Here is a 25,521-nt window from a genome sequence, read left to right on the forward strand (position 1 = left end):
TGAGGTGCCCTGAGCCACGCTGAATCCAGAGTGGGAAATTCACGGAGTAAGGTGCTGCTCCCTGGCCCAGATTTGGATGCCTTCACATATGTTCTGGAGAAGCCCTGACTGCACAGATAGTCCCATTAACAGCAGTGTGTGGCAGAAGGGCTTGCTCAGCATGCACAAACAAAGCCTGCTTGGATCCATTGTAAGGGAACGTAGACGCATCCTGCCCCAAACCAATAAACTGAGATTCCCAGTGCATGGATCAACCTAACTATACAGCTAACGGCAAAGATTGCAGAACAAGAAGCCTGGAAAATACAAGGCCTCCTCTTTTGGGGAGAAATCCTGGCCCCATTGAAGTCAACGGAAATTTTGCCATTGACTTCATTGGGGCCAGGAGTTCACCCTTCCTCTTTAGTTTGTAGTTTGAACGTGTGCAGTGTGTATGTTCTGAGGTAGAGACTCACTGTGTATTTCACGTACACAGCTTCGCAGTGCATCACAGACCACGTGCGTGTTACTGTCATTAAGCTTTTATTTCGACCGTCACAAAGATCTGGGGTTTTGTGGGTTTTATGTTTGTTTTGCTCTTGAAGTCATCTCAAGACTTAAAAGACAAGGCAATAAGGACATGCAGTCCAAGCTGGAGGGAGCGACAGCAGAACAGACACACAGACAGGGTCTGGGCTTTACCAATGCGGCTCTTTGCAGAAGCTGCTGTTTCTTATCCCAGGCTCAGCTGATTGTCAGTGAGGTCCCTCCAGACACAGAGTGACAGATGGACAGATGTTATTAGGAACAGAAAGAGAGAGAGAAAAGGAACTGGAAGCTTTACTATGTCCAGGTAGGGTTGGATCTGTACTGTCTGAAGTCAGTGTCAAAGCTTCAATGAGTCAGAGTCAGGTCCTCGGAAACTCCCTAACACTCACACAATGACAGTCTCTGCAAGGTCTTATTCATCACCTTAACTTCACATAAAGATCTCAAGGCCCAGATCCTCAAAGGTCTTTAGGCTCCTAACTCCATTAAAATTGAGCCTAAAGACCTTTGAGTGCCTTGTAGGAGTCCTGGACACTGAGTGAACTTCACCTTCACTGCATTCAGAGTGGATTTCCTTAAGGCTCCTGCCATGATGGAGAATTAAAGCAATAATCCAAGCAGGGGATTTGCTTAGTTTGGCTATTGTCTCTGTGCATTAATCACCTCTGCAGGCTCCCTCTCTCCCTGCCCCCTTGCCTTGTAAAGGGGTAGGAAATCTCAGCAGGCAAACTGTGAAGCAGTCACTGCTCTAGGATCATTTTGCAGCCAGGTCAGGAGGATACAAGTTATAGCTGGCGTCTTAAAACTGACCTAAGCATGAAAACTAATTCCCTGCCCCCATTGCTCAGACTTTTTTAAAAAAAGGAATCAAAATGACTTGGGATGTTTGATTTCCTTAGCAGCAGGGAGGGTGAGAAGAGACAATTCCTGCAGATCAGAGCGGGGACAGATGTCTATGCAGTAAGAAAGCAGACGTGAATCATTCGTCATCCTCCAGGGCACTCTGCTTCTACCTGCTAATTGCGCCTCAGCCAGATCTGACATGTCCTAACTGAACCAAGTGGTTGCCTTCCATGGATCTCTTTAAGAGACAATTATTCTCTCACAGCTCAGCCCCCCACCCCAGCCTTCTGCCGCAGCCTCTCTCTGTTCTGTTGATCCCGCAGACCACACTTCGCAAACCACTGCCGTATAAACTGAATTCAAGCCTAGCCTTCAACATAGCCCGGATCAGAAATCATCCCAGGCTCTTTCCTTGAGGGGATGGAGCAAGTACAAGTGGAAATGCTGAGCTAGCGCATTGCTGGGCCTTTATTGCGTCTGGTTTTATAGGGTGTGTGGGGTTGCATAGGGGGCTCTGCTATCTGTTGGCAGTTTTAAAATGAAGTGCAGGTTAGGCACATGGGTCAAGATTTTCAAAAGGGGCTAATGATTTTGTGATGCCCAACTTCAGTCCCCTTAAAGAGGCCTGATTCTCAGAAGGCAACTGCTCAGCACCTCTGAAAATCAGGGTCTTCTAAGGAGTCCTAAGCTGAGGTCCCCAAAACTGAAGCACTCAGAATCCCTAAGGCAGAGTTTCAAAGGTGTTCAGGTACCTAACAATGCGGAGAGGGGCATGCGGGATTTTCCTGCTTAGGTGATTTTGAAAATCCCTTTAGGCACCTACCTGCATCTTTAAACACCTAAATACCTTTAAAAAACTGGCCCTTGGTCAGTACTGAAAATCTTGCTCCTGCAGCTAGAGGGCAGCCAGCTCTGCTTTGCCTTGCTCTGTAGCATCCAGGATTGGGCTAGGCAGGATACAGAGAAGACGGTCTAGCAGGCTGATCCCATATGGCACCTCATCTGCTCTGGTTGCACATATTTGACTTTAGGGGAACTTTTTCACAGCTCTGAAGGCCCTTTGGAAGGGCAGTGGGGGCTTTTCCTCACTTACTTTTGACCTCTCCAAAGTCATCCCAAAAAGGGGACACCCAAATTAAAATTCGTAATCACTGAGGTCCCAATCAGGAGAGATGCCCTCAGCTCCCACTGAAGCCAATGGGACCAGGAAAGATCCCTTATATAGCACCACGATATCAATTCAGGTTGAAAGCAGCAGCCTTTGGGACATCCATAAAGTATACACATTGCTTTACTCTAATTATCCAATGGCTGGCTAGTTGGTCCACCCAGACCCAGATGCTATCACAATTACCCATGTGTATCTACGGTGGCACCTATCTAATTTGGGGATTCTGATGCTATGAGTAGATGGCAGCTGTGAATGTCTCCTGGACTATTCTGAGTTGAAGGCTGCATCACACGCCATTGGAAAGGCAGTTTTCCCATGGTCTGCAATAAGCTCTTGGCTCTCAGCTCTAACGTTGAGATCACAACATATTACTCTCCACCCAGGTGACCCGCAGGGAAAAACACAGTTTGTGTCTGTGTCAAAGATGAACTCAACATGCTGAGTGCAAGGGGCACCCATCCAACTCCCCTGGCCATGCTCTCACTTCACTTTGAAACGTTTTATCTGATGCTGAATATGCCTGTTCCATGGAATGGGAGCTCTACTCCTTTTCTGTACTGGACCAAATTCTCCACTGGTGTAAATGGGTGCAATTCCACTGATGCCTGGGCAGTTTCACCCATTTAAATCATTGGGCCCATTTCTTTGTCTTCCCTTCTTCAACTGATTAACTAGATGCAAGATGAAATCCCACTGATGCCAGCGCACATGAAAGTCAACGATACTTGTCTAACAGACAGAGCCAGATCCCGAGTAGCTGCACCTTTAAGCAAAGTACTCAGCCCCGTTCAGAATGTGGCCCATGGGAGACTTGTGGAATAGCAGCATGGTATAACGCTTCTCAAAAGCAATCAAAGACGAAATAAGAAGTTTGGCTATTACCACTCACAGGGGAATAGCTGTATTAGCTGCTTTTGCCTGTGCTATAGAGCATTATAATTAAATGACTAGTCAAGAGGAAAAAAAACTTCATTTCTCTCTCTCCTTATGTCTTGTATGATGGAAACCTATTATTATTGGTCAGGGGACCTGCCAGTCTGATTCACCCCTCCCCAAAATCGCAAATCTTTTTCCTTCTGGAGGAAACTGTTAAGTCCAGAAAAGACCCAGAGCTACAGGGAAAGGTGATATAAAACGGCAACAGTTATCACACAAAGAGGAAAAATAAAACAAAAGAAAAGGAAAGTACAGATCCTGCTTTTTAATCTATGCAACACTGACAGTGACAGATAACATATAGTGCCAGAAAGCGCATTATCAGAGGCTGGCCATGCACCTTTGACTCTTTATTACTGTTTTTTTTTCAAATGTCACAGCTGCAACACTCTTCTCTCTTTAGTTCAGGAACATCTTGGGAAATATTGTGCAGAAAACATCACAAAAAGAAACAAATCAGCTGCTGTTGTTATTTTTTAATAATGACCAGATTTCTTTTTTTTTTTTAAGTGAATTACTTGGTGAAATAAACTGAATATTCCAAAACCAGGAGGAAGTGATTTCCCCAATACTCATGGTTCTTGTGTGTTTCATTTTCTGGAGACTGTGCAAAATCTATTCACTAATAATAATAGTAACATAATACTTAGCGCTCAGATAGCATTTTATACGTAGATCTCAAAGCACTTTACAAGAATGGGTGGGTATCAACCCCATTTTGCAGATGGGAAAACTGAGGCACAGAGAGGTTAAGGCCAATATTTTCTAAGGTGAGATGCCGTATGTCTTATTTTCAGGGGTGCTGAGAAGCTGCAGCTCCCATGGATTTCAGTGGGAGGTGTGGATGCTCAGCACTTCTGAAAACAAGGCTGAAGGCATCTCAAAGTCAGGCTCCCAAAATCATTGGCTACGTTTGAAAATTTTGGCCTAAGTGACTTGCAAAGCCACCCAGTGAGTCAAGAGCTGAGGCACGACTAGGACCCAGGTCTCAGGAGTTCCAGTCCCCTCAGGGAGAAGATATACCCTTGAGGAGTTGTCAGAGAGCCCGACATGTAATGTCTGGTTCCAGCAACTGGCTTGCCCACTCAGGAGGGAAAACGTGCACCACTACAAAACAGAAGATTAAACAGGCTCTTTATTAATCAACCAAAGCTTTTTATTCATTCAAAAATCGTTTTGTTTTTTAAATTGCAAATATTAAAAGAAACGGGGAGGGTGACAATGACTCTGGGCTGGCGGACGGCAGTGGCCTTAAGGCTGAAAAGTGGCAGTTGTCGACTTGGTGACCATCCAGAGGGCCTGCAAAATTGCCAAGCTGAAGTCATCTTGACCTGGTGGTCAGGCAGGGCTGTGGTGAAGACCTCAGGGATAGGGGACTAGATAGGGGTGGACTAGAATTGGTCAGAGCCTGAGTGTCACTGTGTGGTACGTTTCTATTCCTTGCTCTATGCCAGTTGAAGCCCTTGTGAGCTCAGAACCAACACTTCTTTCCTGTCCCATCTGGACCTGCTTCCCCTGACAAACACTACTTTCTTTCCTGTTGGGCTGAGAGGCCGAAGGCTTCGTTTCGCTTACTCCCTTAGCTGTGTGCGTCAGTGGGGCCTACTGCCATCTTTTGGGCCTTTTAGGTAGCTCACAGGAAATAAGCTAGAGAGAGAGACATGGCTATGGACAGACCTTGGCCTCCCTCTGGGTAAGACACTGAATCCACTTGCATCCACCATGTTGCCGATGCAACTGTTAAATAAAAGCATTTCACTGAAACCTGAGATTCCTTGCTTCTTCGAGAACGCCAGTCAGCAACGCTCTGTGCAGCTCCCAGACCAGGGTTTGTTAACCGCTGTTGAGCCAGAGACAGCTGCTGCTACTGAAATCCTGGCAAAGACAATCAATTTAAAAAAAAAAAAGGTCTGTGGGAGCTGGAACAATTATACAGTGTCCCTTAAAGTGTGACGGCTCCTTCATACAATGAACTAGAAGGTGCCAAACGTAAAAGCCTTTCCGAGGGAAGTGCCAGAACAAATGACATTTACACTCGCCTGGATATTGTTATACATTTTGTGCGGTTAGTTATTTATCAGCAGGGGAAGTTACAGAAGCATCACGTTCACCTTACATGCCAGTCGGCAGCAAAAAGGGACCAGACAGGGGGAAGAGATGGTGAGCTGGGAGGTGCAGCAGAGAGCTACCAAAAATGAGAGCGTTCTGGCCACAAAACAGCAGGGAAATTGAGTTTCCCTTGGAAGGAGTGAGGTTGTATGTCCCGTTCATCACCCCTCTATCGCTGTAAGATCAGATGGAAGGGAAAAGCAGGAACCAGCCAACTCCCAGCTGCAAAGGGAAAGGCCTTTTTCTTGGGTGTAATAACAATTTATGTTAAAGAGAACATGGTAAATGAGCTCAACTCCTTGTCTCGCTGCCTTTATTTCATGCAAGGCTTTCCAAAAAGAGCCAGCAGCACCCAGGAAAAGCTCAGGACACTCAGACACCTTCAAATCCTTTATCTGATTGCAATGGCTCTGTGAGATTCATATTATAGTCCAGCGCCTGCTGAAGTCAATGGCAAAAGACTCACACTCGCCAGCTCCTTGGCTGGCATAAGCCGGCATAGCTCCATCAAAGTCAATGGAGCCAATGTACACCAGCGGAAGATCTGGTCCATTGATTTTAGTGGGATCAGGATTAGGCCCTATGAGGTCAACACTTGTCCTACACAAGATGCAGCAGTTGCTTGGTGGGTTTTCATAAGGTTGATCAAGTCTGCTCAAGAAGTGTCACAGTCAGTGGGTCTCTCCTTATAAAACAATACTACAGTATCGTATAGTCAAAGCTCCAAAACAAGACCTCTTCCCATAGAGCTGCAGGGTTTTGGTGCTATTTCTGTAAATTCTCATACCGGCTCATTTCCTAGGGGAACCACGCTGGTTTCACAACATTTCATGTTAGTGTTACAAATGGGACTATCAGAAACAGGAGTCATTGAAGAGGCTGGATATTACTGTAAGTAATGACAGAAATCATTCAAGCCCCGATGCAGGGACTCATCTCTATTTAGGAAGGAAAATTAAGTGCATGCTTAAGTGATTTCCTGAATAAAAGTGGACCTAAGCATGTGCTTTTCTGGCTTGTGGCCCCTATTTGGATGAATCAGTTACAGCAGAGACTATCCTCAATATCCAGCCTACCTTGTGAATAGAACAAGAAGGGAAACTGAAGTTCCTACCACACTCCATGTGATTCACAACCCATCGGTGGATTGTCTCCAGCCTCACTGCAGGAAAGCTGCCTTTAGGGGGACAAAAATACGCAGTTTTGTGGTCCTTCTCCCAAAACATTTCCTGCTTGATCTGTTAATGCCTACGTCATCCCCAAGCCTCAAAGCTAAGTATCTTGATCTGTTAAGTGGCATAAAAACATATTGACCAAGGTCTTTACAAAGCCTTCAGTTCTGTTTGGTCATACACAAGCCAGATGTGCACACAAATCAAACTCTGGCAGTCCAGCTTAACAAGCAATGAAACATTTCATGCTACTTCCAAACATGTTGTGCTTTTTTGTTACTGGTGAGAGAAATGTGTGGAAGGGAATGACCTTTAAGAACGGTATAGACAGGATGTTTGGGTACTCTGTAGATATTCTTACCAATGGAACACAGCCACAGAACAAGACAAGAGCTCTTTACCAGTGCTGGGTCAGGGATTGGGGAATAAACAGCCACCTTAGATAGATGGCCACTCTGCACTAGGGCTGGGATTTAGGAGGTAGGTGCCCATAGGATTTGGGTGCCTAACTCCCTCTTTTGAAAATTCCAACCTCGGTGCTAAAAATGAAATATACAGTGCACCTGGAGTTAATTCTCCTCCCCTGCCACTGCTGCTGTTCCAAATCCTCGATTTGTCGGTTGGACCTTGGGCTGGCTAAGGCGACTGTAGATAGCCCCGATGTGCTGATCGCAGCCCATGCCTTCAGGCGTGGCATTCTGTGGGTCAGGAGACCTCCCGTCCAATGCTGCCCATGCATCAGGGACCAGTCCCCAAGGTGCTGTCGATCAGAGCTGCTCCATGGAAATCAATGGAGTGATTTGCACCGGCTGCAGTTGTGACCCAGCAGCTCACAATATTGCTCTGGAAAGCATGGGTGACCTCGCTGTTAAGGACAAAGGGCATCTTTATAACCACACCATGAAAAATAACTGTAAGCCAAGAAAAAGTACTGTGGTATGAAATGCAAAACACTGAAGAGCATGCAGATATTGCACTGCCCTCTTGCTGCATGCCAAAAGAAAAGACACCAAGCTGAGGTCTGGAAAGTTACAATGCCAGCTGACTCTTCTTTCTTATGGAACAGGATTCTGAGAACTTCCAACATAACTGCGTGGTGGTAAAGAGAGGAAGCAGATGGCGGAGAAAAGTCTTCCTGGTTTTCAAAGCTTGTGATAGGACAAAAAACTCTTGTGCTTCCATGACTAATGCATCACCACCATCTGCAGTAGCAAGCAGAGACTGAGGGGCAGCTGCCATCCTAAAAAATCTGTGCTCTGTGACACATGGAGGACTGAACATGGAATGCACAGCACTGGAAGGCCAGTGTCATGTACAGGCTTGTGCAAATATGTCACGGCTGCCCTCTGTTGGACAGAATGAGACCTCACTCTATTGTGCGTCCCCATATCGCCCCTACTGCAACCTATGCAGAAGAGAAGCCTTAATACCGGTGACAGCTCATGGACATTTCTTCTTTAGTTCCAGTGATGACCTCAGGTGTTTTTGGAGCATGAGTTCACGTTTCAAATCTACGGTGCGTGGATGATCACGAAGACGCCCCCTAGAGATATCTGCACCTGTACAAAGACATTCACCACCATGCAGGCATTCAAGTGCCAAATCAGGGTCACCTGGGCTGTATCTCATCTCTGGGAAAACACAGCTTGCACTGGTTATACTGCGGGGATATGGTGGGAGAGGAAAAAAGGAAAGGGAAGCAATGCTTGGCACAGTGACTAGGATTTATATATATAAAAAGTGGTTCTGGCTCTGAAAGATGGAGTCACTGCCCTTTATATGGGTTTCCCCTTACAAAGTCTAAAGTACTGCATGGGAGAACCCAAGAGCAAGTTAAATCATACAGCTCCTCATTGCTGGACCAGGAAGAATACATGCAGCTCTTGTTAAGAACCACCAGCGTGTTACAGTCTAAGAAGGGTTTGGGGACCATTTCAGTTGTGTTGGATTTGTAATGCAAGCCTGGGCCATAAAATTTAGATCCAAGTCCAAACATCCCAGAAGTTAACAGGCATTTAGGTCTTTTGTAGCACCTCATTCCCTATCTACAGAGGTGCATCTAGGATGAGGCCAGTAAATCTGTCCTTCCCAATCATGGGAAGAGGAAAAGATGGACAGAAAGGCAACCGTGATTTTGCTCACTCATGCTTCTCCACTAACACAGATGGCAGCTAACATCTGCCACTCTTAGCTTCAGAATCTTTCATTCTCCCTCCGACCTTCCACTCCATTACTCTGCAGCTGTTCTTGTTACACGCAGTCTTAAAAAGAGCAATGCTTGGTGCTTGGATACCAAGGTGATAGCAGCCTTCGAAACTCTTCGGCTAGCTAGTACGACAGATACATTCACCAACTTCTGGGCGCATGACCAAGAACGTTGGTGGAAAGGCAAAGGGCTCCAATATTTATGGTGTGCTTGATCATCGCTCTGTTTACACAGACCTTCCTGCTGCACCGGGGAGCCACCTCCAGCTGCAGCTCCGTGCTGAAAGCTGCAGCTGGCTTTCCATTCTAGCTCCGTTATACAAGGGAACTGTGGCAGCGCCTGCCCTAGTCTTGGGTGCATTTGCTACTGTGCTTCTATTTTGCTTTTCCATTTCCCCCTAGGGCGGAGACAGAATGAGCAGAAATGGAGGGAAGGGGCTGGATTTCTTGTTTTCTTGTCTGTTTTCCTGTTTACCAAAGCTCACGTCCATCTCTGTGACCCAAACTGGGCACTGTAGGAATGGACATGACCCACCGAACAAGGCTTCTCTAGCTCCCTCTCAATGCACTGCTCAAACAGCAGAACTCCAGAGCACTTTAAAACACCAAACGAGTGCAAGGGTGGCAGAACACTAAGAGACTATGGCCATTCTTCCTTCTCATTCTCCATGACAATAAGCAGCGCTAGTGTAGCTCTGGACAGTGTCAAGGGTTTGGTTTTGCCTTAAACCGCTAGGAATCGTTGTTTGCTTAAACAGCTCTCCTAAGCTCTTCTGACCTGCTGGCTCTTTTCAGAAACATTAAAGGCAGGCAACTGTACCATTGCCCAACCATATCTGTTCTCAGCCCAAAGGGACTCCAGGCTCCCGACCTCCTGGGGGCTTAGTAAGGAGTTAATTCAGCTCCATTTTTAACTCCCCCTCCACTCCCCAAGATACATACACGACAGTCCCAGGATTTTTCAAAAAGAAGGGTCATTTAAAACAATATTGGCCCCATTAATACTTTTCATGCAGAAAAACGTCTGGATACCGTCATCATTCTGCTTTACACAAAGGCAAGATGGCAAAATGAATGCATCAGGACAACAGAAATACAAATTGTTGAAAGAAGGACAGCCTTCCGGCCTTGGGATTTATCAGGGGTATTAGCTGAGCTTCTAAAGAGGGGGAGGGAGAAGAGGATGCAGGAAACAAGGAGAAGGGGGCTATGTTACCCCCTGTAAAATATCAACCAGCCGACAAAGCACAGTGTATGGGGTGGGGAAGAATATTGGAATATTTTTGGCTTAATTGCTATCGCAGGCTACCGTCCCCCTGCCATAGTGTGTAAACCTTACAACCTCTATCCCCTAGCTGTTTCAACACACAAGAGACTAAACACAGCAGCAACATTTACAACAAATAAATAAAGATATTGATAACATAGATAGGTATATTAAAAAAAGCCTCACTTTTTCCATCCAAAAAAAAAGCACAATACTGTATCACAAAAAATATACATATATCCCTAGCGACACAGGCTGGGCTGCTGCTGGGAATGCAGGTGACATGGAACTTTCATTTCCAATTGCCTTTTATCGTCCACACCCTCGCTCCCCCCCCGATAAAGCAGAAGCCGATTGCGATCAAGTGCTCAGATGGTGTGCAGCAGCCACCTACTCCAAGACCTCAACAGTACCTTTTGGCTCCTCCTTCATGCTGCAATTTTCTATGAAAACAATGTAAAATATTTGTCGGTGTTTTTAGTCCATTCAAAAAAAAATCTATTAAATAAAAGCAAGAGGCGGTAGGGGAGGGTCTCCGCACCGTGATGCATGACCCCTTTCATCCCCAGATGCTCAAAAATTCACTGCTTTTTCTTTTCCTATTTTTTCCCTTTCTTTTTTTCTTCTTTTTTTTTGAAAAAGCAGAAGTTGGCAAATGGAAACGGTTGATTCAGAGTGGGTGCAGGGGATGACCTCACACTTCAAGCGCATCCCTTGTTCGCATAACATAAAGGAAGGCTGGAGAGGGACAGGCAAGCTTCTTTACTGAGGTGGTCTGATGGCACAGAAAGAATCTTCCCCCAGGCAACTGAAAGAGAGGAAGGGTTTTGGCAGGGCGGGGAAAATAGGCGAAATCAAGTCAGACTGTGTTTAAATCAAAGAAACTAGAGACAAGAAGAAATTTGCCAACTCTCGTGATTTTATCACAAGTCCTGCCATCTTTTGTTTTCTTTCTTAAGGTCCCAGCTCCTGGAGTCAGGTGATTATTGTGAGACTCTATGCTTTCATGGAAAATAAAAAGTACATTTCTTGCCATCCTGGCTGTGGAGAAAAGCTTGGAAATGTGACCCCTCACTCAACAGGCCCAAGGCTCCAACTCCAGAACCTACTGTTTATTCTTTTTATCAGCCTCTTGATTTATAAGCCAATCTCATGATTTTTTAGGACCTCACTGGGTTCTGAAAGCTTGCTGTTGGCCATGCTGAGCTGGCTGGGATAACGGCAAAGAATTTGCTAACTTTTTTTTGAACTCCCCCCCTCTGTTTCTGGGGCCTTAAAATTTTGAAAATTGGAAACATCATCAAGTTATGAAATCTGAAAAATTCCAAGGGGGAGAAGGAAGAATTTATGTGTGAAAATGTTGATGGTGCCCCCCCTCCTTTTTTGTCATAATTCAAAATTTCAGAGACATTTCTTAATGTGAGCTCTTTGGGGCAAGGACTGCATCTGTGCAACACCTTGCCCAACGTGTGCTGGCTGGAGCCTTTGTGTGCTCCCACAATACACACACACAATTAAATAATAACCCATATTTGTAACGCTTCGAGCAATGACGTGCTGGTGCCACTCGACAGGATGCCCTGCAAGTTGCGCTACCGATGCTTTTCACACGAGCACCTTCCCCAACCCCCCAGGTTTTGCAAACTGCCTCTGGGGCTCTTCTATCGCAGATACAGTGTGAGTCACACCACAGACCCTGGTGGTTTAAATTTCTTTGCAGATCGGCAGGTTTTACTGTATCGTCATGCACAACAGGCCTTGGGATGCCTGAAAATCAGAAAGGTTGTTTGTGATTGTCCCCCAAGGACATAGGAAGGAATCTGCTCCCCCGTCGGGTTGTAGGAATTATAAAGCCCCCGAGAGGGGAGTTTGGAACTAACTAGATACAAGTCTAACAACTGCTCATCCCCTGGTAACTCACTGAAGGGTTTGTCTTCTCCTTTCTCCCTCCCAGCCTCTGGTTTCTCCAGTGTAGTTTCTTCCTTGCACCACTGCATCACAAAGCCCTTAAGAGCAGCTTTCCTAGTCCAGATTGCTGCTGCTGATCTTGGAGCCCCATCATACCCCCTTTAGGAGCTCACCCTGCATTCCCTACGAGCTCCCTCCTGACAAAATGGCATTTTCCTCTGTGCATGTCCGCCCGCCACTAGAGTTTGCTACAGACCTCCTTAAAACAGCCAAGCACATATGGAAGGAGGGAGAGCTAGAGCTCAGAGGAGAACATAATGCACAGGGAATGCAACATCTGCAGCTGCTGCCAATCTAAGGAATGCCAGTCACCCCCATTCCAATAACATGCCCCTGCTTGAAAAGGAGCAAAAAAAAGGGCACCTTATGTAGAGATGGGCTGAATTCAGCACCATTTATTGGCAACCCCTCCCCAAATCTGGGTGTAGACTAGACCTGGGTCTGAGCCCCCTCCCCATTCACTCCAGATGTTGCAAAATAAGAACCAGTCTAGAAAAGTGGTGCAAAATTAAAATGAACCCACTGCATGTTTTGCTCAGCTCTCATGTTGCCTCAGCGTGTGGCTTGAATTATGGAATCATAAGAGTCAGAGACGGAGGAGACCTCGGACCTCATCTCTGCCCCCTCTTCCTGGCAGCGCCGGACTGCTCCTTTCAGTATATTCCCCAGACTTTACCTCAGCCTAGTTTCAAAGTCCCAAGTGATGTCTGGGGTTTCTCTAAGGCTCTTAGCATGGTCTCTAAGTGCTGGGACGCTCAAATCTTCAGGATGCTATTCCACGACCGAGAAGAACTGAGATGTGCTGGAGGAGATTCCTCTGAGCCCCTTGCTGGAATTCTGGCACCTTCCTTACAGGGACATTGGGCTGATCTCCTTGGCTTTGGTCCAGTTGATTCCACTCTCTGGATGCTGCCAAACGTTCCCTGCCAAAGACGACTCATCCCTGGGGCTCCTCACAACACGTTAGGTATAGCCCAGACTACACTGTCTGTTTCTTCCTCTGCTTTCTCTCACCTTCTGGCTCCTGTATCCTCCTCTGCTGCCTCTCCCTCAATCCTCACCCCTTTGCGTTCTAACGTGGCCGCTGCTTCTTCCTCCTTTCTCCTACCTGAGCCCAGACATAAGGGAGTACCTTCTCCACACAACACGCATTCAACCTGTGGAACTCCTTGCCAATGGATGTTGTGAAGGACAAAAGTGTAACTGGATTCAAAAAAGAATTAGCTACGTTCATGGAGGACAGGTTCCAGAGCACCCCATACTCTGGGTGTCCCCAAATCTCCAGCTGCCAGAGGCTGGCACTGGACAACAAAGGATGGATCACTTGAAATTGCCCTGTTCTGTTCATTCCTGGCCACTGTCAGAAGACCATTGGTCTGACCCAGTATGGCTGTTCTTATGTTCTAGCACTGAGAGCACAGAAGAACCAGTCTGCCCACTCTCAGTTCCTGTGCCCGGCACCACAACCGACCCCAGCCCCTTTGAGGAGCATTGCAGGCACTCAGTCCCAGCAGCCCCTGCTCAGTCTCTGCATGCTCAGCTGCTCTGTTGGGATGACACCTGCATAGTCTGGTCACCATGTAAGAACCAAGAGAGGCAGGAGCATGCTCAGTACAGATGGAATCTTCGGAGACGTTAGCTGCCAAACGCTAACAAATCTCTCCTGAACTGTGCAAATAGAGATTTTCTCAAAGGTTTATAACATGACCATATTTGGGTGGATTTTCATAGAGGTTGCCACGGCACATCCCTGAGATAAGGGCTGCCCACTTGCCAAACGTCAAGCTCTTGCTCCAAACCACGGGGGCACTTTTAGATTAAACTGTTGCAAGACTAATTTTAACATGGGCAAAATAACATGTTTTTTCTTTGCATTGTTCTAGGAAACAGCTGAACTGTTTCAGCTGAAACTTCACCCCCCAAAAAAGTTCAGCCTGAGGCAAACACCCAGCATGGAAAATTTCAGCTCAAACGGTTAAAGTGGGAAAAGTTATAAGCAGAGAAAAATGGGCATTGTCAGGCAACCGTAAGCAAAGGAAGCACCGTCAGTTCTGCTTACAATAGACAGAGATCCCCAGCCCTGCCACCTTACTCAGCTTACCGCAGCTTGGGATCCCGGGACTATACGAGTCCGTCATAGAGGGAGAGTGCCTGTACGATGGAGGGGTCGGCTTTGGAGCCCTCCTGGAACTCCTGCAGCGTTAGCTTCCCATCGGCATTCTGAAAGGCAATGGTAGTGAGAGCTGGAGACGGCCAACATGTGGCAACTCACTGTTTTATGTAAATGCCCTGGACCCAGAGGAACAATCCATGCTTGGCATTAAAGAAAGACAGCTTCAAGCCAAGTAGCCCTTCCCCAAACTCCGAGGAAGTTCAGAACTGGACCCGGATCCCCTTGACTCTGCCACATCCCTAACATCTACCCCAATTCGCCACTGCCTCACGTGCACTTTGAGGAGTGGACTTGAAGGGCACTTCATTCCCCTGGAGCTGCCCCATTGCCTCTGCAGCTCTGGCTGGTTTCCTACAGTAACATTTCTTAGGGAATGAAACAGCCTCTTGCAATAACCTATGAACGGGGACTGCTCCCCTCCTTCTCGTGGGGGAAACCCGGCACCACAGAAGCCTGCACTACAATGGGGCACGGGTCCTTCCTACTCTGATACCGACTGGCCCTGCACTGCCTAGAAAGGGCACCTTCCTCCAGCTTTAGTGCATCAGAACAGAACGCACCCGGGCGCCCTCGGACTCACAGGTGCTGTGGGTGAACGCTCTTGTCCAAGGGAAAAACCAGATCCAGGCACATGTCTCTACTCGGGTGCAAGGGGGTGAATTTAGAATGAAGGGCCAGGTGGGCAAGAGTAGGTCTGGAAAGTTGACCGCATTGGGTGGAGAGGGGGAACAGGTAAGGGGACATGCAGCCTCCTCTAATAAAAACAAAGGCTGACCTGGGCAAATCTCACTTCCACCCTGGGCAGACACCCCTCGAGGCCAGCAGGGCTGAGTCCAGCCCAAAGTGCCAGCCGGCTAGTGGTGCTGATTCAGCAAAGTGCTCAAGCACAGGTTTAGCTCTGAGTCTCCGCTGGGGTTTAAGCGTTGTGTGTTACACCCTCTGCTGAACCGGCCCTAGACTGAAATGAGATCACCTTGGTCAGGCCAGCGTGGGGTCAAGAATCCACACTCAGACATGCGGGGGAAGGAGGAAGAAAACAGGAGGCGAATATCCCCTCCATTGAGCCCTGTCTAGACAAGGGACTAATGATTCACAGAGACACAGGTGGCGCCGTGTCACGCCCAATGATGAGAGGCTCTGAGTGAGCTTGGATTCCTCCCGCTCAAGGAGAAGCTCTGAGCAGGCTGCATAGGCGAGACTTTGTGTCCACAGTGAGAGGAGACGACTACAGGTCTGTGGGTTTCGTGGTACATGGCACCTGAGGGGGGACCCTCTCTGGGAGATAGATGGAGGATCGATCGGGGCTTGTGACAGCCCCCTAGTTCTGGGGAGAAAACACACAAGACTCGCCACCGTGCCTCACCTTGTCCATCATGGCGAAAATCCGATCCACTCTCTTCTCTGGCGTATTTTCCTCTTCTGGAAGCTCTACAGTGTTTCCCTGTAGGGACAGGAGAAAGCGTAATGGGTCCCTTGCACTGACTGTGGCTGCCCTGCATCTTCAGTGCCAGGGGGTCTCTGCATCTCACTCTGTCCTTTCTCTCTGTGCATTGGTGAAGGACGCCCCGGTCCAGAGCTGAGCCTCCTGCAGGCCAGTTTTGTCCGGTTACCTCGCAGGCACCTTTCAGCCAGCCTCACAGGCATCCCAGTCACTGGACACTCCTAGCAAAGGGCCAGATCCGATCCCTGGGACCCGGGGCTGCAGCAGTCCGGGGTGGTGGGGAACATGGCCCTCCCGCAGCCGGCTGTGCAGCAGTGATCGTGAAGGGGGTTACGCGATCACTACAGAAGCCTCAGGTTGGAAGCCACCTCTGCTGCACCCTACTCTCTAGGGGGAGGAGTTAACAGCGGCTGCCCTGCTCTTCCCCACCTCCACCATATCCACAGAAGCAGAGAGTGTGGCTTGCTGGAGGGCTACTCACACCCTGCCTCCACCCCTGGAGCCAGGCTAATTTGACTGCCTGTTGGGCCTGATACCCCCTTGGGGACAGCATCAGAATCTGCCGCTCGGATCCCTTTGGAGAAGCCCATCCGTCCTCCTGCAAGTGGGACCACGGCGCACTCTGCACCAGCCTCCCCTCCCCGCTCCCCAGACACCTACCACCATCTGATAAATAGCGTCTACGATGTCCAGCATCTCATTCCTTGTGATGTACCCGTCGTTGTCCAAGTCGTAGAGTTTAAACGCCCCTGAAACCAAGAGCGACACTGAAGTGCGGTGGAAGCACTGCGCGCCAGTGCGAATGCAGCCTGGGCTGGTAGCAAGAGTCTGATGGCCGTTCAATGGCCTGTCTGTGCCAGGAACAAGTGATCTCCCTGTGGCCACTTCCTGGGGCACAGACATCACCAGCACTGCCTGCACCCTGCTCACCGGTCTCAGCTATGACGCCCAGAAATAAATGGGCCTGGAGACTGAATCAGCCCCTTTGCCCCAGGTGAGGTCCTTCAAGAGTGGGGCAGAGGCAGATTAGTGGGGCAGCAAGGGCCTTGCTGCTGCCTGCACTGGACCTGTGCTGTGGATAAAGAGAGGCCTCCGTTCTGCAGGGCTCTCAGTCTGCCACGTTTCCTACACACTTTAACGCACACACAGCAAGTTAGTGTACAGCTCCCTGCTCTGGAAGCCTCCCTTCCTGCACCTCATTAACCGTTTCCCCGTTTTAATTAGGGCTGTGCAGCGCGGACCCCTGCACTGAGATCCCAAGATAGAGTCCTGGTGCAACAGCCCCGAATGGGGATGTCCACACTACGTCTGTCCGCAGATCTGTGTTATAGGAGCTTGCTCTCGCAGGCTAAAAAGAGCGGTGTGGACGTTGCTGTGACGTTCCGGCTTGGGCAGGAGCTCGCTCTCCCCAGAACAGTGCAGGCTTGAGAGTCCAAACTCCAGCCTGAGCCACAACGTTCAAGCGACGCCTACACAGCTGTTTTTAGCACGCGACTGTGAGCCCCGCTAGCCCGAGTCTGTGGACCCCAGCTGGAAGGGCTGGTCCCAGGTGCAGGTTAGACATAGCCGAGGAGACCCCTCTATAGTGCTCTTCCCTGCTTGGGCAGATGCTCCCTGCATGACCGTCTCTTGCTATTCTGGACCCATTCTGGGCTCAGGGGATGAAGTGGGGGGACAGAGAGAGACACGGTTCATGGTTACAAATTAAGCTGAGGACTTACACCGCAGTTTCTCATCCAGGGTCCCTCGGGAAGTGACCGACAGCGCCTGGATGAATTCCGAAAACTCGATCCTCCCATCCTGCGAAAGGAAAGGGCCCTGTGAGACCAGCCGAGCTCAGACACACGGGCAGAGGTTTGTCCTGCTACATGCGTGTGCCCATTCCTGTGACTTGTGCCTACAGACACATCTGGAGACCTAAGCAGGCCTACTCAACGCAGACGCCGCGCTACTGATTCACTGCGATGACGTAAGTGGAGTTTTGGTCCTGCCTGTTAATTGCATTCCTGCTCATGGGGCTCCATCACTCCAGGTCTTGCCCAGGTGATCCCTCTCCATAACTACACTCCAGTAGATTCAGAGTTCAAGTTATTTTTGGTGCTAGGGGATTAATCAGATGGTAAGAGAGAGAGCGCGGGATGATGGCCAGGGAACTGGGCACCAGACTCCTCTGGCAGGCACCTGATTCTGTGGAAGGAGAACAGCACCCTGGTATCCCAATTGGTGGAGCAACTCCCCTGCTCTGGGCAGTTTCACGTATTCCTTCTCTGCTGTGAGTTCCGATCCCAGAGCCAAATCTGGAGGAGACCTGGTGCAAGTTACACTGCTATCAGTGGGCCTGTCACAGAATGGCAGGGGCTATTGCCTTGTACCATTCTGATCTGAGAGCATTTGACACTTGCTTCGTACATCTGTAAATGAAGACACGGTGCACGGGGCAGGGGGGAAGAGGCCCAGGCAGTCTACATTCGGTGTAACATAGGGAATGTCTACACTGCGCACTAAGGCCATGTTCAGACTCAGGTTTGAGCCCAAGCCCCACTTCGGTTCACACACACATCAGTCTGACTTGGGTCAGCAAGCACCCAGGACCTGAGTCCTAGGAGCCCGCTATGAGCTTGGGTCAGAGTCTGCTGTGACTCAGGTCCAAGCCCTGTCCTTTGGCAGAGCCAAGTGAAAGGCTCCTGGCCTCAGCAGAGCAGGGATCCCGGGTTATCTCCTCAGCAGCTTTGTCTTTGGAAACAGGAGAGTTGGTGGCCAGGTGACTGGAGAGTCTGACACGCCCCAGGCACAAACAGCTCACCCGCTCTGTGATGCCCTCTGAAATGGTAGCCACCAGGGCAAAGGAGAGAGATCTAGGAGAAGGGAATTACAAACATTTATCTGGGCGGGCTGGCAATGTGAACTCTGCAGCTCTGTGTAATTCCAGCCGTGGCTCGTTCTGGCTGCTGCAGTGGGGAGGGGATGGCCTGCCCGCTCGGCCTCTGTCAGCAGCACAAAATGTCTCCTTTGTCCTCATTAGTGTTTCGCTGACTATCCGCTGCGCCCACGAGAACCATACAGCAAAACAAGTGCAGGGACTCACTGCGAAAGCGTCTCCGTTGGAATTTCACGCCCCAGGAAGCGAACGTTTTGATTTTCGCACCTGGAGACGTGAACAGTGAGCGAGTGTCACTGTCTAAGGCATTCTACACAGCACAGCTCCTGGTGGGTGAGAGGGATGTGCAAAGGGGTGGGAGGAGGGGGTTAGCTGCTGTCAGTCATCGACTTACTTTGTTTTCATCAAAGACATTGAAAACGAAGGTTGCAAATTTGGTTGGGTCGCCGAAGGGGAAGAACTGCTTATAGATCTTCTGAAATCCAGCAGCGTCCAGCTGTCCGCTGGGGCAGTCCTTGATGAAGCCCTTGTACCTAAGAAAGAAAAGAAAGAAAGAAGAGTGAGTTAGTTACAGGTCGACTGGGCACATCACGCCCATCTTCCTCCCCACTGACCCAGCTGAGGCCTTTGCTGCCCTGCGAGTGCTTTTCTTTACAGCCCTACTATTTTACCCCAGGGCTGAGCTTTCTCTGGCATTATACACAGCCCATCCAGAGAGCGAGAAATTCCCGATCGCCAACGTCCTCCCTCCACCTCTCCCTTTTCACACGCTTTGTGCATTTCCAGAGCAGCTTTGCAGCCCGTGCGGTTCAGTGACAAGACAACTTGTGTTTTGTAGGAGGCGCCTGTCTGGTATCAGCAGTTGGTGCAAAGACACGTTTCTGCATTTGTATCTCAGCCGCACTCCCCTTGGGTTGCAGGAGGCAGCCCCTGGGCTAAAGTTTGACTCTCCACTGTGCCCAGCAAGCGGCCAGAAGAACCAAAGCAGGGAGTAGCTGGTGATCTCTTGAGGTTTCCAATACTCCCGACTGAGCCCTGTGAGGATTTCCACCCGGCAAGTTCGCCCCAGCAGACACCTCACTTGCTATTTCCTCCTCTGCACATGCAGGTACCGGGGGCACTTGGCAGACAGTGCAATACAATGGATACAGAGGAGAGCTGTTCCCAATGGGCCGATCCCCTTCCTGGATGCTACAATCTTACCCCCGACAATGTATTTCACAGCTTACCATGCAGTTCACTGCTCCAGCCCTGCGTGCTAGAGTACTCAAAGGCCATCTCTTAGGCCAACACTTCAAATATATGGGTCTAAAGGAGGCAGTCTAGTCCAGCAGCCAGGGCTCGGGAGTTAGAGACCTGGGTTCTATGTCTGGCTCTGCTAGCAACTCACGGTCCTGCTCTGTGCCTCTGTTTCCCTTTCTGTGAGCTGGGGCTAATGGTACTTGCTTTTTCTCTATAAGTGCTTTAAGATCTATGAATGAAAAGTGCAAAGTATGATCATTAAGGGGCACCTGCAAAATTTGCTCATGCCCCACATTTGCACAGGCTGATGCCTGTTGCAGGCTGTCTCTGACCTCGGTTTGCAGGCACACAGGTAGAATCTCTACGTCTGGCTAAACCGCGCGTATGTTCATGCCAGATATTACGACTGTTAGAAGAAAAAGCAACAACACGCGCAATTGCCACGGCACAGTGTTGTGTCAAGGTGCAAAGCTGCAAGGTGATCCGAGAGCCCAACTGCTGGGAGGTAGCATTGCCTAGTGGACAGAGCACTGGATTAGGACTCAAGTGATGTGGGTTCAATTCCTAGTCCTGACACTGGCCTGTTGGGCAAATCACATCACTTCCCAGAGCCTCAGTTTCCTCATCTGTGATCTACAGATAGACAGTACCACACAGTGTTAGATATTAATTCTTATTCCAAGCAGCTCTAGCTCAGTGATCAAACCCTACTTGACAAATAAGTATTCTTATCACTGCTTAGTGCTAGGGTGGAGCCAACCAATCTCGTGACCTGAACATAGGACTGGGAACCAGCAATGCCTGAGCGCTAATCCTTGCTTCGATACAGCCAGGTTATGAGATGTTTTCCTGGCTGAAAGGGGTTCATGAAGCTAAGTTAACATCTCTAAAGCACTCTGCAGATGAAAAGTGCTGAAAGTATTAGCATCCAGAGAGCTTCCTGAGCAGAACACACTCATTAGAGTAACACTGTAGCTGATATGGAACTTTTCAGTAATTAAAGCTACATATACACAGCCCTGTCACTGGAGCACATTATGCAGTGACCTCTCTGTTCAGATTAGGCCCCGAAATGCTAGCATGCGGTATCTGTTGTTGCACTACGTATTCATTTAATGGCAGCTACCCTGCAAGTCTCAGGGCAACAGTCCAAGGGCTGGTCCACACAAGAAAACTAGGTTGACCCAGCTATGTTGTTCGGGGGTGTGAAACATTCACACTCTTGAGAGATGTAGTTTAAGCAACCTAAAGCGCAGTGTAGTCAGCGATAGGCTGACAGAACATCGACCAGAGGTGATTTATTACAGAGTTCTTCTGTCATTGCAATAAGTGCCTGCAGCTGGGTCACTGTCATGCTTCTAGTGTACACATAACTTACCATAACAGCACTAAAGTTACTTTCAGTCTCTGTAACCACACCAGGACATAAATAGCCATAGACTTCCTTCGGTCTCTGCACAGAACTCCCACTGATGTTAACAGGAGCTCTGTGAGCAGAATGAAAACAAGGGCGTGTATCTTCAGAACTGCTGCTCCATGCCACTTTGGCTAAGGATTCCTTAATGTATATATAAAATAATCACAGCGATTAACATTTGATTTATAGGTAGTGGTTTCCATCCAGGGATTTCAAGGCACTTTACAAAGGAGGGCAGGATCATTATCCCCTTCTAAAGATGGGGAAACTGAGGCATGCGGAAGCAAAAGAAGGGCACATTTTAAAGATGGGGAAACCAAGGCACAGACCCTCACAGCATGTCCTTGGCAGAGTCTAGGACCAGACCCCAGGTCTACTGACTCACAACACTACACCCCAGCCACTGGATCACTCTGCTCCCCCTACAAGAATAAAAGACTTCATCCTCCTAAGAAGACATCATATTGACTAACTCTTACGTGTTATAACAGGAGGTGAAATGTTCTGATTCCCTGTAACTCTGAAAGTACAGTCCTTCCTGCACTCAGCCAGACAATCTGAGCATGCCTGCGTTGCTCGGTTAGCCTCCCTGCTAAATCACCACAACCTACATCTGCTGGAGCTCCCGACAGCAACTGAGCCCCCCACAAAGAAGCAGCCTCACACAATTGTTGAGACGTATTTGCAGATTACTCCATGCTGCTCTGGCCTGGTGCATGCACAAACTGCAGAGTCCGGTTGCTCTTGGCCTGGGGATTTGTATAGGCTCTTCCCATAGCAGGCACACACATGTGCAAACTGCCTGCAGGCCTTCTTCACATCCAAAAATCCTTAGCATCTCTCCCTTCCGAGCCTGTTTTCCTCCCATGCAATCTCCATGCTAGTTTCTAGACTTCATAAGAGGTGAGGAAGATACCATTCCTTTGCTACAGATCATAATCCTCCAACCTTCCCCCTTTCTGCTGAGCGACCGCCACTCTCTCTGAACTCAGTACCTCACACAATCAGGACTTTAGCAGCAGTAGCAGTTGATCCATGGCATTTATCGAGCCCCCATCGCCACAGTATCTGAGCACCTGCCTGTCTTTAATGCATTTATCCTCACAACACCCCCCGAGGGAAGGACTGTACTATTATCCCCATGTTATGGAGGGGAAACTGAGGCCCAGAGAGGCTGAGCGATTCACCCAAGGCTGCACAGTCTGTGACGGAGCACGGACTTGAACCCCGGTCTTTCAAGTCCTATACTAGCGCCTAACCACTGACCCAGCCTCCCTCAGCCAGCCTAGGCAGCACAAGGACTTAACCCTTATTCTTCCTATGATGATTTTAATGGAAAATATCAAGTTATTTCTCTTTTATCTGGTCATTTTAAGGCTTAAACGTGAGGCTATGTACTAAGTGGGGAAGGGGAGAATAAAATGAGAATAATTATATTAATTAACTAGCATCTCTAGTCTGCAATTAGCATATTTAATCACCAAGCTCTGGATCTCAGGATGTGACCAGCACAATAATAATCGTCATAATAATTACCAACACCGCATGGAACATACATTGCAGTGCCACTGCCTATGAACAAACCAGCCTGGCTGTAATAAACATGTAACTGGATTATAATTTAACTGGGGATACGCTACACAGGGGCTGAATTAGAAGCCTGCCCCCACTCTGTCCATGCTAGAAAGAAATGCCTGAAAGCAATCCCTACACACACACACAAGTCTGTAAGTGAAATGAGTTTTGTCAGGGAATTTGGTATATTCCCCCCACTTGCCTTGCATTAATATGAAAACATAACCCAACCCTCTCCCCCAGGAGGAAAGGACTCAGCCTTGGTCTACACTTAAAATTTAGATTGACCTAGCCAGACGACTCAGGGGGGTGCTGAGCGCAGGGGTTAAACTGACCCAACCCTGTTGTAAATACAGCTAGGTCGATGGAAAAATTCTTCCACTGACATAGCTACCGCCACTTGGGAAGGTGAATTACCTACACCTACCCTTCTGTGGAAGTAGCACTCGTCGTGTAGCCATGCCCTCAGAGCAATGGGTTGTGAGAAGGAAGCATGTTCTCAGTACTCAGAGCACAGGACTCAGGGCCAGGCACACCTGTATTTCAGTTCTGGTTTGTGGTGTGTTCTTGGGCAAGGTCACAATTTAAGTTTGGCTCAGGTTAGCCACCTGCAAAAGTCCCTCTTAGGTGCGTCAGAGGATATTGTAAAGGTCTAGTTAAGGTTTGTTGAACACATCAAAGATAAGGGTCAAGTACTAATATGTTACAATAGCAAAGTCATTGGGGATGAGCATGAGGGCACAGAGGATGTGTCTACACTGCACACTAAGCCCGGGCTCTGTCTCAGGTTGGAATCCATGCTCCCTCTTCCATCCACACACAAACCAGTCAGGACCTGGGTCCTAGGAACCTGTTAGGGGGTTGAATCATCGCCTGAGTCCTGCTGTGACTCAGATCTAAGCCCTGTCATTTTGCAGTGTGGACGCGGTTCAAGCCACAAACCCGAGTCAGAAGGTCTGCGTAGCACAGAATGGATGTGAAAGCATGGCTGAGAGACCCAGGTCCAGCAATTATTAACCCTGGTTTAAAATGCAGTGTGGACGCTCGAGCACAGGCTTGGATACACCAGGTCACAAGCCCAGGTCCCACAGACCCGGGTTTATAATGCAGTGTAGACATATCCAAAGGGGCTCCCCATCAGGGATATGAGGCAAAGGATTAGGCATCACCTTTGTTTTCTGCGGTCTGCACACAAGCCATTCCTCTTTATTTCATTGTGGTCTGTGTATTAAAGCAAACGCTCCGAGCAAGGCAGTTCTAGACAGTGTTCTCTTTTTCCCTGGAGGAATGTAACCATTCAGTGTTCTCAACATTGCCAAGAGCAACATGAGACAACATGCTTAGCCAAGTCAGAGCGTCTTGTAATCCAAAGCATCGCCCAGCTGGCAAAGGCAGGTAACACATTAGAATCCGCAGGGACGTTCCCAGAGCCCCAGGTGTGGGGAGACTTTTGTCAAAGTGGTTTGCAATCTACAAAGAAACAGAGGCAAGAGTCATCATCACTAAACCCCTAGCATCAGCTGGAATGGATGGGACCCTTCTGTTAGCTCGGTGCTAACTAGAGCATCTGCCACTTGGATTGCCAATCGCTAACCCACACTAGTACCAACCAACTGATCATCACTCCATTATTATTTCTGTCCTAGTAGCACCCAGAGATCCCACTGAGCCAGGCACTGCGCATACACAGAGTCAGAGACAGTCCCTGCCCCAAGGAACTTGCAATCCAAATAGATGGACACAGGCTACGAGGGGAAACAGTGGCACAGAAATGTGCAGGGACCTGCCTCACTGCCTGATGTTTCACAGCAGGTCAGTAGCAGGCAGGACTTTCTGCAGCTCCATGTCTTTTCTCTAATGCATGAAGGTCCCAGGGAATTACTGCTCTTCGAGGTGGCTGGACCAAGGCTTAGAACAATGGCAAATGAGGAGCAACGTGCTGCAGCCAAAGAAGAGATGCAGAGATGCTGATCTGTAAAATAATGCCATTGTTATGGTGTCGTGTGTTTCTGAGTGGACCCCAGCAGACAATTCTGTGATCACTTGGACCCTGAGGTTTGCTCCGCACAGACTCTGAGGTTTGCCCAGCACAGAGTTAGGGAGCCAGGCAACTTTGTTTACTTCTTGCCCACAGGTGGGAGAGGCCGCATGGCCCTATGGATAGGGGCTGTGACTCAGGAGACTTGGGTTCTAGTCCTGGCTTTGCCACTGACCTCCTGGATGACCTTAGACAAATCCCCTCCCCTTCCTGTGTCTCAGTTTCCCCACTCTGTGATCATAAGCTCTTTGGGGCAGGAAATGTTTTCTACTCTAAGACAATGGGGCCCTGGTCTCAGTTGGGGCCTCTTGCTCCCATCATACAAATTAATAATAATACGAGGTGAGGGACCAGGGAGCAACATTTTTAGGCCTGCCCTGCAGCAAAGGAAATGGTTAATCCATCACAGAAGCATTCATTTCTCTTATCACCAAGGAGAGAGCAACCGAAGCTCCTAGCACAGCCCTGCAGCTTGGATGAGACAGCCTGAGCTATGGCAACATGAAAAAGAAGCAGAGCCCAAAAGAACCCAGCTGATTACATCGGTGAGCTGCAGGG

General features: G+C 48.7%; 1 protein-coding gene across 1 annotated transcript in view; it reads right to left on the reverse strand.

Annotated features, from left to right (window-relative positions):
- Positions 1-3,728: 3,728 nt before the first annotated feature.
- The window catches only part of NCS1 (neuronal calcium sensor 1), an 80,981-nt gene continuing 59,188 nt past the window's right edge, over positions 3,729-25,521 (reverse strand). The window contains exons 3-8 of the mRNA XM_067541964.1: positions 19,086-19,224; positions 17,535-17,613; positions 16,474-16,562; positions 15,736-15,813; positions 14,301-14,419; positions 3,729-11,039 (exon numbers count right to left, since the gene is read on the reverse strand). Of these exons, the coding sequence (XP_067398065.1) occupies positions 14,321-14,419; positions 15,736-15,813; positions 16,474-16,562; positions 17,535-17,613; positions 19,086-19,224 (484 nt within the window). The 3' untranslated portion in view covers positions 3,729-11,039; positions 14,301-14,320. The remainder of the gene's footprint in view (positions 11,040-14,300; positions 14,420-15,735; positions 15,814-16,473; positions 16,563-17,534; positions 17,614-19,085; positions 19,225-25,521) is intronic.

This window comes from Emydura macquarii, unplaced genomic scaffold (genome assembly GCF_026122565.2).
Source record: "Emydura macquarii macquarii isolate MOO-44397 ecotype Brisbane River unplaced genomic scaffold, CSIRO-AGI_Emac_v2 contig_691, whole genome shotgun sequence".
NCBI classification, from domain to species: domain Eukaryota; kingdom Metazoa; phylum Chordata; order Testudines; family Chelidae; genus Emydura; species Emydura macquarii.